Source organism: Mytilus galloprovincialis, chromosome 1 (assembly GCF_965363235.1).
Source record: "Mytilus galloprovincialis chromosome 1, xbMytGall1.hap1.1, whole genome shotgun sequence".
NCBI lineage: Eukaryota > Metazoa > Mollusca > Bivalvia > Mytilida > Mytilidae > Mytilus > Mytilus galloprovincialis.
Window position 1 is genome coordinate 132,975,557 of NC_134838.1, and position 12,730 is coordinate 132,988,286.

At 34.6% G+C, this 12,730-nt stretch overlaps 1 protein-coding gene across 1 annotated transcript in view; it reads left to right on the plus strand.

Annotated features, from left to right (window-relative positions):
• Positions 1 to 3,310: 3,310 nt before the first annotated feature.
• The window catches only part of LOC143060667 (nuclear inhibitor of protein phosphatase 1-like), a 36,783-nt gene continuing 27,363 nt past the window's right edge, over positions 3,311 to 12,730 (plus strand). The window contains exon 1 of the mRNA XM_076233623.1: positions 3,311 to 3,463. Within this exon, the coding sequence (XP_076089738.1) occupies positions 3,396 to 3,463 (68 nt within the window). The 5' untranslated portion in view covers positions 3,311 to 3,395. The remainder of the gene's footprint in view (positions 3,464 to 12,730) is intronic.

Genomic DNA, 12,730 nt, shown 5'->3' on the forward strand with positions numbered 1-12,730 from the left:
GAAAGAGTTCTTATATGGATCGGTGTTGCTAGGAATAGTTTCTAGTGCCTTTAGAATTGTTCTTCACTGAATTTGTCACTTAGTCTATATTGGCACTAACAAAATTGTCAAATGTTTTGGGTTTGATTTTTCTCTTAGGTTTACAAGAAAATCGTCGGGATTAATAGCTGGGACCAACCCCTCAACCCCTTTGTACAGAAATACCAGGCGTTGACTTGTTCTTCTCGTTTGTAGGTTGTCTAGTTCCAACTCGGCTAGCATTTTGGTTACCAACCCCTCTTCTCTAGACCTATAGTCGCCTGTAATGAATCTAGTTGCTTTGCATTGTATTCTTTCCAATTGATTTATATCATGTTGTGTATATGGGTCCCATATTATGGCACCATATTCCATAGTTGATCGTACTTATGATATATATGCGGTCTTTATGCAATCTTTTGGGCAGAAGTGTAGATTTCTTCTTAGAAAGCCGAGTGTGTAAATAAAGGCAACAGTAGTATACCGCTGTTCAAACTCATAAATCCATGGACAAAAAACAAAATCGGGGTAACAAACTAAAACTGACGGAAACGCATAAATATAAGAGGAGAACAACAACACAACACTACAATGTAACTAACACACACAGAAACGGACCAAGCATCAGACAAAATCCCACGAGAATAACAAATATAACATCAAAACCAAATACATGAATTTGGGATAGACAAGTACCGTGACACGTCTTATCGCAATGTCAATTTACACTCAAAAATAAGAGAAAACAAACGACGCAACGTTAAATTGTAACACACACAGAAACGAACTATAATATAACAATGGCCATATTCCTGACTTGGTACAGGACATTTTTAAAAGAAAAAATGGTGGGTTGAACCTGGTTTTGTGGCATGCCAAAACTCGCACTTTAATGGCAATGTTAAATATAACATAGAAATGACAACATAATATTACAGGACTACAATACAAATAAATAGGAAAACGTATTAGACAAAGAAACACATGATTAATGAATAACAAAAAGCATCAGGTTTAAAATTTAATACGCCAAAAACGCGCCTCGTCCACACAAGACTCACCAGTGACGCCCAGATATAAAAGATCGAAAGCGAAAAAAAGGTACAAAGTTGTACAGCACTGAAGATCAAAAGTTGAAAAAGGTTGTGTCAAATACGGCTAAGTATATATGTATGCTTGGGATAAGAACATCCTAATTATTTAGAACAATTAATGCTATTGCAAACAGTAAATTTTATCAAATGAATATAACAGATATACATAATTGGCTTTCTTGGCTACATTTGAGATATGCGTGGTCCATTTTATGTCTTCTGATATTTGTAAGCCTATGTATGGGTTGTGTTGGACTTGTTGTAGTACATGTCCGTCTAGGCTGTACATCATCTGGCTTTTGTTCTTGATGCTAAGTATATAGCACTTCTTTGTATTGAAGCGCATGCCCCAGTTTTTGGCCCATACTTCTAGGTTTTGGAGGTCTCGCTGTAGGAGTGTTTGGTCATGTTGACTATTTATGTTCCTGTACAGGAGCCAGTCATCTGCGAAAAGTCTGACAGATGATTGTACTGAATCTGGAAGGTCTTTAATGTGGCAGAGGAAGAGAAAGGGTCCTAGTACTGTACCTTCAAGTTGTGTTACACCGGAGTCAACTGAAGCTTCTTCTGATTCCTCCCCATCTACGACAGCTTTCATTTTCATTTGGGTTTGGAACATCTCCAACCATTTGTTTAGTGGTCCTCTTATACCGTATTTATTCATTTTGTGCAGCAGTTTGTAGTGTGGCACAGTGTCAAATGCTTTGGAAAAGTCCAGGATAGCTACATCAATTTGTTTTCCTGCGTCAAAGGCTTTCATGAAGTCATGTAGTGTGACTAGCAGTTGGGTTTCAGAGGAATAGCCTGACCTGAAGCCATGGTTTAGTGATGTAAGTACGCTGTGCTTCTCTAGATGTTTAAGTATATGTCTACAGATAGTATGTTCCAGTAGCTTGCATGGTACAGATGTTAGTGATACTGGTCTGTAGTTTTCTGGTGCATGTTTATCTCCCTTTTTGAAGACACTTGATATGTTTGCGTTTAGCCAGTCTCTTGGTATTGTACCAGTGTTGATGGATTTTGGGAATATCATTGTAAGTCCAGGTGCTAGTTGTTTTGAGCATTCTTTCAATATACGGTTTGGTATGCCGTCTGGTCCTGATGGCTTGGATGTATTCATTTTTTTCAGCAGCTTTTCGACTCCATCTGGTCTTATGTCTAAAGGCGGTATTGTGCTTTTTATATGCTTTGATGTTGTCGGCAGAGTTTTGTTTTTCTCTTGTGAATACTGAACTGAATTGTTTAATCAGTAATTCTGCTTTCCCTTTGCTTTCATTGATTAGGTGTCCATTGCTTTTAAGGGGTGCTATTCCTATGTTGTCCTGTTTTCTTGATTTAACATATTTCCGGAAGGGTTTTGAGTTGTTGTTCTCTAACCCTTCTAGGATTGTGGTGTTGATGTAGTTATACTCAGCTTTCCTGATTTGCCTCTTACATTCTTTTTGAAAATGTTTATAGTTGGTCCAGTTTGTTGGTTTCGTTGCCTGTTGATATAGCCTTGTTTTCTTTTTAAACATTTTCCTAATTTTATGATTGATCCAGGGTAGACTGGTTTTTAGATCGGATGAGTTTTGATGGTATATGGTTGTCAAGGTTCGAATAAAGGTCTGTCTTGATTGAACTTGTCCCATAATTCCTGTACTGTGGCGCCTGTATGGTACATTTCAATGGTGTTGGTTGAAAGGATAGTCAGGTCTTTGTGTAGATCTTCCCATTTTGCTTTGGATTATATGTAGCATTTGCGTGGCTTCTTACTCTGATAATGTGGTTTTGTCGCAGTCTGTTACAATCATATCGTGGTCAGATATTCCTGGAGCATTAGAAGATGTTTTGATAAGTGACGGGTTTGAAGTCAGCACTATGTCCAGTAAGTTATTGCCTCTTGTTGGTGTTTCGTGTATCTGTGGAAGTGAGTGTGTATGATAACTTCCATTAGAGCTCTTTGGATTTCCTTGTCTTGTGCATTTTGGTTTACGGACATGGTGTTCCAGTTTATGTCTGGGCAGTTGAAATCTCCAGTTAGTATGATGGTTTGATTTTTGTTTGAAATATGGTCTAATGATTTATAAATCTAATTCCTTTATGTGTTCCATGTTCCGGTGTGGCATATAGAATGAGTCTTATTATTATTATTATTATTATTTTTTTATTTCCGCAAATATAGGTAAATTGGGGCGGGATTTTTTAAAAAGAGGGGCGAGTTGGGGCGATTTGGTGAAAAAGCGGAGCTGGTGTGGGTCGATTTTCCAGTGGGGCGAGTTGACCACAGCTTACTATAAAAACATGGCGAAGAATCAACACATCCAACAGAATGATGGCCCGCTGGTCAATAATTTCGAAGTACCGTCATGGTGTGTAACTAATAACGTATTTGAAATTGTGACTGAAACATATGTTATTCATTATTTATGCATATAAATTTAATTTTGACAGTGCACAACATAAAGAGGCCAAACCGAGTGTCTGTAATTCACTGTTTATTCAGTCTCGGGCATTTTCTCTTTGTATATACAGAGACGTGCAAAAAGTATTCGGTCACAATGGCGTCATGTTTACGTTTCAAAACGAAAGTTGTAAAGTTCATGCTTGCACTGTAAACAAATCAACCAATGAAATACAACAAAAATAAAAACTTACCTTTAATACTTTGTTAAGTGTCCTTTTAGCCTGATTACATTTAATATCCTTTTCGGAATCGACTTGTATAAGCACTGAATATAGGCAGGGGTAATACTGACCCAAATACGGTGGATTTCTTGGAATAATTCATTTTTAGATTTAATCATCCCAGTACGTGTTTGAAGTTTTCTTTTTACATGTAACCAAACGTTTTCGATTATATTCAAGTCGGGGGACTGTGCAGGCCAGCTCATACCGGTTATTCCGTTTCGAGCTACAAACTCTTGGGTGGACCGTGCACGATGGACAGGGGCGTTGTCATCCTGGAATAAATAATTTCCTCCCGGAAAATGCCGAGCTATCACTGGCCACAAATGTTCATCAAGTATTTCTTGATAATTGACAGCATTAATATTGCCTTCTACAGGAGTAAGTGTACCGACGCCATTCCAGCAAATACAACCCCAAATCATGACTTGATATTTAGTTTGTGAAGTCCGCGGTTGCACAAGGTCCGGTCTCCATCCCTCGTCTCTTTTTCGCCATACGTACACACGTTCATCATGTCCAATCATGATTTTACTTTCATCAGAGAAAATAACCTTTTTCCAGTTGTTATTAACCGTCCATCTCCTTTTTTCTCTGCACCATGCAAGTCTTTTTTTTCGATTGACTTCCCGGATCACGATTTTTTTCTTATTTACACACCTGTGATACCCATGTTTATGTAAATGGTGCTGGATGGTACGTTTAGACACGGGAACACAATTTTCCTCATTAAACTTGTTTGTTATGTCACATAAAGAGCTCCTCCGACTTGTCTTTACAATGCGTTCAAGCTTGCGGTAGTCGCGTGGTTTTACAAACAATGGTCGGCCACTTCTGGGTTTATTCTCCACAGAACCCGTGTCTAAAAATTTTCGAACATTGTCAATAACTGTTGACTTGGGAATTCTAAGTATGTCAGCGATTTTTCGGCGAGAAAATCCATTCTGGGACATTTCCACAATCATGTTTTTGACATCTGTTGACAGTTCCTGACCTTTTCTACCCATCTTGTTATTTTACTTGTTTTAACGAAACTACAATGGCAGACGACAACAAACGTCACATGACGGTAGCCCATGTGATGCACAACGCTAAAAGACTAGTACAGTAATACTCAGTGACGTGATTGACGTGGGGCAAGGCCATTTAAAAGTCAGTCACCTGTACAAACGTAAACACGACGCCATTGTGACCGAATACTTTTTGCACGTCTCTGTATATACATTTTTTTGTACTTTTTTTTAATTACACCACTTTTTCTGATATAATTATGTTTCGTCTGAAATGTGAAGTTACTCATAACCATTTGACAACAAAATTGTACGTAACCGGCGTACTCCACAATAGATGCATTTAGTCTGGAATATATGTCAACCAGTGTCAACTGGTATGCATTCTAGACTACATGTTCAAGTCAAAAGTCGCCCAGGTAACACTAATTTAACAATCTGATCTACAGTACATGTACATCTATATGTTGACCTAGTCCAAATAATTATGACATCTTGAAAGGCTATTATAATTTTTTTCTTTGACGCCTTACTTCGAAGTAAGAAGAAAAAATTATAATAGCCTTTCAAGACGTCATAATTATTTGGACTATATGTTGACCATGTGCTGTTATAGACTTGAATCAGGTTACTGCATCCCAAACTGTGGAACATGTATACAATTGTAGTTTTGATAAAATGCAATCATAGGATTAAACGTTGATTTCAATTTAGACTTGTATATCTATAAGGGAACTACCATTTGATTTTTATGGGGGGGCTAGGATGAAATTTGAAAAAAAATAGGCAGGACAGGAGTTTTGAGTAAAAAAAAAAGGCAGGATGAGACACTTGCAAAAAAAAAAGTCAGGACAACCATTTAGGTAAAAAAAGTCAGGATAAACTAAAAAAAAAGGCAGGACCGAACAGCATGAACAGAGTGAAAAATAAAAAAACAGGACAGAGATTACAGCTAAAAAAAAATGCAGGACAAAATTTTTCATCCTAGCCCCCCCCCCCCCATAAAAATCAAATGGTAGCTTCCTAATACTAAAATAATTTGGTCCAATTTGTCAGCCGTCATCAGGTAAAAACGACAAATCAAAGAATTTAACTTTCTTCTTCTTCTTATGGTATCCAGTTATCCATCAGATTTTTGATGATTACTAACTGCTGCGCATGTGTAGGATAATAATAAATAAATATTTACAAAATAAAAGTGCCAAAAAATAAACAAATACTAACATGACATGTGGTTAAAACTATTTACATAACCATGATAACTACTAGGTTTACTGTTCTATATTGTAGAGAACAGTAGGTGTCAACTGTTCTCTAAAAATATTAAGAGTGGGAGAAAGTACTACCTTTGGATGTAGTACATTCCATTGTGTAATAGTATACGGGAAAAATGAATATTTGTAACAATCTTTAAATGTAAGTATATGTCTGTAAGTTTGTGGATGAAATTGTCGGGTTCTATTGTCTGTTGGTATGAGTAATGTTGATGGTACAGCGACAATATGGTGAACAATTTTATAAAACATTATAAGTCTTGTTTTAAGTCTGCGTTGTTGTAAGGTAGGCCAATTTAAAGTATTGAGCATGTCTGTACGCTACTGGTGTTGTGATAACGATTACAGGCATATCTAGCAGCCCAACCTTGAACCATCTCAAGTTTATTGCATTGTTCAACAGTATGAGGGTTCCAAACCGAACAAGCATATTCTAGTTTAGGTCGGACAAGTGCTAGATATGCCTGAGACTTAATGTTTGTAATGGATGTTTTCAGATTTCTTTTTAGAAAGCCTAGGGTTTTATTAGCATTACCAATGATGTTATTTGTATGCTGTGTCCATTTTAAGTCTGATTGCAGTGTTACTCCAAGATATTTTGCGGAGGAGACAGATTCTAGAGTGTGGCCGTGAAGGATGTAGTCGTGTTTGATAGTATTTTTCTTGTTTGAGGCAGTGAGAACTGTACATTTGTCTGGATGGAAAGCCATCAGCCAGTCTTCTTCCCACTTTGCAGCAGCATCAAGATCTTCCTGAAGGCTATCACAATCTTTTTGAGATTTGATGCTTTAGTATATGATGCTATCGTCTGCGAAAAGTCTGACTCTGAGTTTACTGGATTTCAAATATTATAGGAATATGAATATATATATAGGTTGTTTTTTTCTAGGTGGTTAATTAGGTGTTTAGTAATGACATGTTCCATTAGTTTGCAACTGATACAAGTGAGAGAGATTGGTCTGTAGTTGACTGCGTTGTATTTATTCCATTTTTATACGACCGCAAAAATTTTAATTTTTCGTCGTATATTGCTATCACGTTGGCGTCGGCGTCGTCGTCGTCGTCCGAATACTTTTAGTTTTCTCACTCTAACTTTAGTAAAAGTGAATAGAAATCAATGAAATTTTAACACAAGGTTTATGACCACAAAAGGAAGGTTGGGATTGATTTTGGGAGTTTTGGTCCCAACATTTTAGGAATAAGGGGCCAAAAAGGGCCCAAATAAGCATTTTCTTGGTTTTCGCACTATAACTTTAGTTTAAGTGAATAGAAATCTATGAAATTTTGACACAAGGTTTATGACCACAAAAGGAAGGTTGGGATTGATTTTGGGAGTTTTGGTTCCAACAGTTTTGGAATTAGGGGCCAAAAAAGGACCCAAATAAGCATTATTCTTGGTTTTCGCACAATAACTTTAGTATAAGTAAATAGAAATCTATGAAATTTAAACACAAGGTTTATGACCATAAAGGGAAGGTTGGGTTTGATTTTGAGAGTTTTGGTCCCAACAGTTTAGGAATAAGGGGCCCAAAGGGTCCAAAATTGAACTCTGTTTGATTTCATCAAAAATTGAATAATTGGGGTTCTTTGATATGCCGAATCTAACTGTGTATGTAGATTCTTAATTTTTGGTCCCGTTTTCAAATTGGTCTACATTAAGGTCCAAAGGGTCCAAAATTAAACTTAGGTTGATTTTAACAAAAATTGAACCCTTGGGGTTCTTTGATATGCTGAATCTAAAAATGTACTCAGATTTTTTATTATTGGCCCAGTTTTCAAGTTGGTCCAAATCGGGGTCCAAAATTAAACTTCGTTTGATTTCATAAAAAATTGAATAATTGGGGTTCTTTGATATGCCAAATCTAACTGTGTATGTAGATTCTTAATTTTTGGTCCCGTTATCAAATTGGTCTACATTAAAGTCCAAAGGGTCCAAAATTAAACTAAGTTTGATTTTAACAAAAATTGAATTCTTGGGCCTTTTTGATATGCTGAATCTAAACATGTACTTAGATTTTTGATTATGGGCCCAGTTTTCAAATCAGGATCCAAAATTATTATATTAAGTTTTGTGCAATAGCAAGAAATGTAAATAAATATCTTCACAAAATAGGGAAAAGCCCGAGTGAAATTTGTGAAAACTGCAAAGTCACAGACGATGTTGTACACTTTCTATTAGTCTGCTCAAAATATGATGCGCAACGTAAACAGATGTTTGATCAACTTAAAAATAATGGAGTCGTAGATCTCTCTTTGAAACACCTGCTATCCGGTTACACACACACCTTTAGTCCCGTGCATAACTATCTACGGGAAACTAATATACTTATAAGAAAATAGGAAGACTCTCAACTACATGTATAAGTGTCATTTAGCTTTAGTTTAGAGATTATAAAACAAATAATTATGTATTTGGAACTAGTGTATATGAATTATTTCTCAGACGGTCCCTAAATTAAATTATTTCATAAAGTCAGTATACAACCAGCAAGATTAAAGATAAATGAAAAACTCACCCGAATATGAAATAATTTCCTTTTTAAATATATATATAATAATCGCAAGCAAGTCACAAGTGCAATGCACACTTCACCTTTGTGTCAGTCCATTGAGCGTAATCAAACAGACTTTTTCTACCTGTGTCATACATCAGTAAATCATTCACCTTTCAAACACCAGTACTAATTGACCATGAAATCCATGCATTTAATTTTAACAAGTATCAACATTCAATTTTAACACTGATCTTTTGAAGATTAGTATACTAGATAAGTTAACAGTGCATATTGAGGGATAATACAACATCACTTTAAAATTCTCTACAATGAAAATTGCAGTCATATCTTTTAAGACAACAAACACAACACACTATGCTCAGATATTTAACAATAGAAACATTTGCTACAGGCTTTTCTTTTTATGAAAGTGCCACTAACATTTATCTTAAATATTTAATGTTATATGTTTAAAGATTAACGGAAAATACAATATGTCTTCTCCGATTTTCATAAACTGACAACTATAGTCATATTCATATTGATAGAAATAAGAAAAATAAACAAACACAAACACAATCACTACGCTCATACATTATTAGAATAGTAACAAGAGTTAAATCCTTTTCTATAACAATAAAATGATAAAATCTAAAATTTGTACTAGAGGATGTCAGTTAGACAAACACACACAGATTATTTTACAATTATATATATGCACATCCCAGCACTTCTGTTTCGCTGACATTCTCTGTACTTACAACAAAATCAAACAATGTCATTGTTTTAATAATATACTGGTATAATTTTTTTTCATATTTTTCTATTTTTGCTCCATATATATATTATATATATATATATATATCTAAATAGGCGATTAAGGGTGTAGGTAGGGGTGATTCCTCGTTCAATGACAGAAGTATTTTTTTCTCGTCAGGGAATGAGGAATCACTAAATACCAGTATGTCTTTGGAAATTTATTTGGATTAAATTGACGCAACTTGCCGTTATGGAAAAGGAATAACTTCAACCAATCCTTACTTTAAGGATTCATTATTTGCTACATCAATTGAGGGAGACGTCCTAACATTGGTTGCATTTAACTAGCACATGTCTTGTTACATGTTTCTAAATATACTTTTTTTTTATATAAGTATATCACAGACGACACAAAGGTGAATAACCAGATTACATTTCTAAACAATTTTATGATACCTTTCTATAAATAAAGCATTTCATTAGGGACTATCATTTGCTTTTTTTTTTTTCATTTTCCTATTACATGTATCTTCTGTTATGTGTTTTTTTGTTTTGTTTTTTGTCTCTCAACATATATATATATTTCTGAGTAATTCAGTCAACCATGTTCGCCAAAGTTTGACATAAAACTCGCCAAAACGTAATACTAAAAATAAATTAAGGACTGAAAGTATATATACATAATACTTATGTTATATGAATTTAAGGCACAATTACTACATAAGTAAGTCGCCTACCAAAACCAATAACAACAACAATAGCAAGAAATTTTCAATTGCACAGTATTCACCAATAGCAAGAAATCTTCAATTGCACAGTATTGTGCAATAGCAAGAAATTTTCAATTGCACAGTATTGCGCAATAGCAAGAAATCTTCAATTGCACAGTATTGTGCAATAGCAAATATTTTCAATTACTCAGTATTGCGCAATAGCAAGAAATATCTAATTGCAATTTCAATTGGAGTTATCTTTCTTTGTCCAGAATAGTAGTTGAATCAACTTAAATCTTTGTTTTATACAATACAGATATATAATTAATATTTCAATTGGAGTTATCTTTCTTTGTCCAGAATAGTAGTTGAATCAACTTAAATCATTGTTTTATACAATATACAATGTATATTCACTTTTTCTACCAACTGATAAATTAAAACAATCTTTACCATTCAGTGATAACAAGCACTTTATTTTACATTTTAATATTTTATGATGTATTTAAATGAGTAGTTATTGTTGCAAACTCCATTAGGAATTTGAATTGAGATCAGTTTTGGAAAAAGGGAAAGGGGGATGTGAAAACAAATGGGGGTGGGGGGTTAAATTTTTCTCATTTCAGATTTCATAAATAAAAAGAAAATTTCTTCAAACATTTTTTTGAGAGGATTAATATTCAACAGCATAGTGAATTGCTCAAAGGCAAAAAAAATATTTTAAGTTCATTAGACCACATTCATTCTGTGTCAGAAACCTATGCTGTGTCAACTATTTAATCACAATCCAAATTTAGAGCGGAATCCAGCTTGAATGTTGTGTCCATACTTGCCCCAACCGTTCAGGGTTCAACCTCTGCGGTTGTATAAAGCTGCGCCCTGCGGAGCATCTGGTTTGTATGCTGGTGCGACATTTGCATGTTTCCAGTCGTATGGTATACATCCAGTTGTGAGTGATTTTTGGAAAATAATGGTGAGGATTGGTGCCGTAATGTTTTGAAGTTGTTTTAGTACTCTGCCGCTGATGTTATCTGGACCAGTGGCTTTGTGCGGATTGATGTTGTGTAAGAGTTTTTGTATGCCAGGTGTGGTAATTGTGAGTGATGGTATGACTGGATGGGGACTTGGCCCTTTATCAGGCATATTATCTGTTGTTTCAGTGGTAAAGACTGATTGAAACTGCTCATTTAAAATGTTGGCTTTTTGTTTTGTATCAGTTGTTAATTGGCCCTCTTTTTTTAGGGGAGAAACTCCACTATTGTCAGTTCTGATTGATTTTATATAAGAAAAGAGTTTCTTTGGTTTTGATTGGTTGCTGTAACTTAGGTCCGGGTCATTTGTTGGAAGGTCAAGGATCATTTTTTCTATGTATGTACAATAGGCACGTCTCTGTTCTTGTTGGACTTGTTGTTTTAGTTTTTTATATTTTACTATATGCTTTTTGTCCTTTTTCATTTTAGAGTACAATTTATTCTTTTTATTTATCATTTTTCTGAGTTTGTTGTGCACCCAGGAAAGTCGATGTTTATACGTTAACATTTTATGTGGGATGTTTGTATCTATTGATTTTGTGATATTGTTTTAAAATAAATCTCACATTTCATTGATAGTACTATTGTTGTTATTGTTCATAATAGTAAGCTCTTCTAGTGTTTTTTGTAGGTCTGCTTCTATATTTTCCCAGTTTGCTTTGTCATATTTTAGTACTTTTCTGGGATGTTGTCTAACTTTTCGAAGCCAAGTGTCTGTTTCTATGTAGACGATGTCGTGGTCACTTAGTCCTAGTGGTGGTAGTGTGTTTACTTTGTTGACAGTTGTTGGATTGTTAACTAAGATTAAGTCTACAATGGTCTAGTATTCTTTCTTTTCTAGTTGGTTTGTTAACTATTTGTTGAAGGTTAAAATTTTCCAGTAGTTCTAAAAGTTTATTGTGATGTTCAGCATCTGGTTTACCAGGTATGACCTGAGGTATAGACCAGTCAATATGAACTTTATATAGGACAATGGTGTAGATTAAAAATTACACCACTCCAGGCCCTTTTGTTTTCCACATAATTAATATTGCCAATAATTAACAAGTTCCGGGTCGAATCTGATACAGATACCAATATTATATTCACCTGTTACCTATTACCTTATCTGAACATTCCGCATCTGACAGGCGCACCACCAAACGGTGTATTTAGGATTTTGCTATAAACAGTCAGGAGACTTACTGAAATAAGTGATTTTTAAATCACTAATTTAAGTAGCAAATTCAAAGTTTTGTCACAAATTGGGATTTTGTATTTTTTTTCAAAATTTTAAACACATAGGTTAAAATAATATCTTTAATTAGTAAAATTGAAAAAAATGAACTGTTTGCTTCTTTTAAGTAGCAAGGTTTATGCCTTTGGTGCTATCATTTAGCTGAAAATTCTATTTTAGTTGAAAAAATGCTATAATAATGGCTTTACATAATGAACTTATACTTTTTTAACAGATTTTTTCCAGCAGTGGGAGTATTTTTCCTGTAAAGTTCAAGGTTTCATCTTTCAGATTATGTAATATAATTCTACTGTTCGCGATAAAAATTTCACTGTTCAGGGTGTTGAAATTAGTGGGGGTTATTAAAATAATGATACTTAAATAAGTGATTTTTGGGAAGGAAATTGAGGTATGATACTTAAACAAGTGATTTTAATGTCATTATCCTAGAAG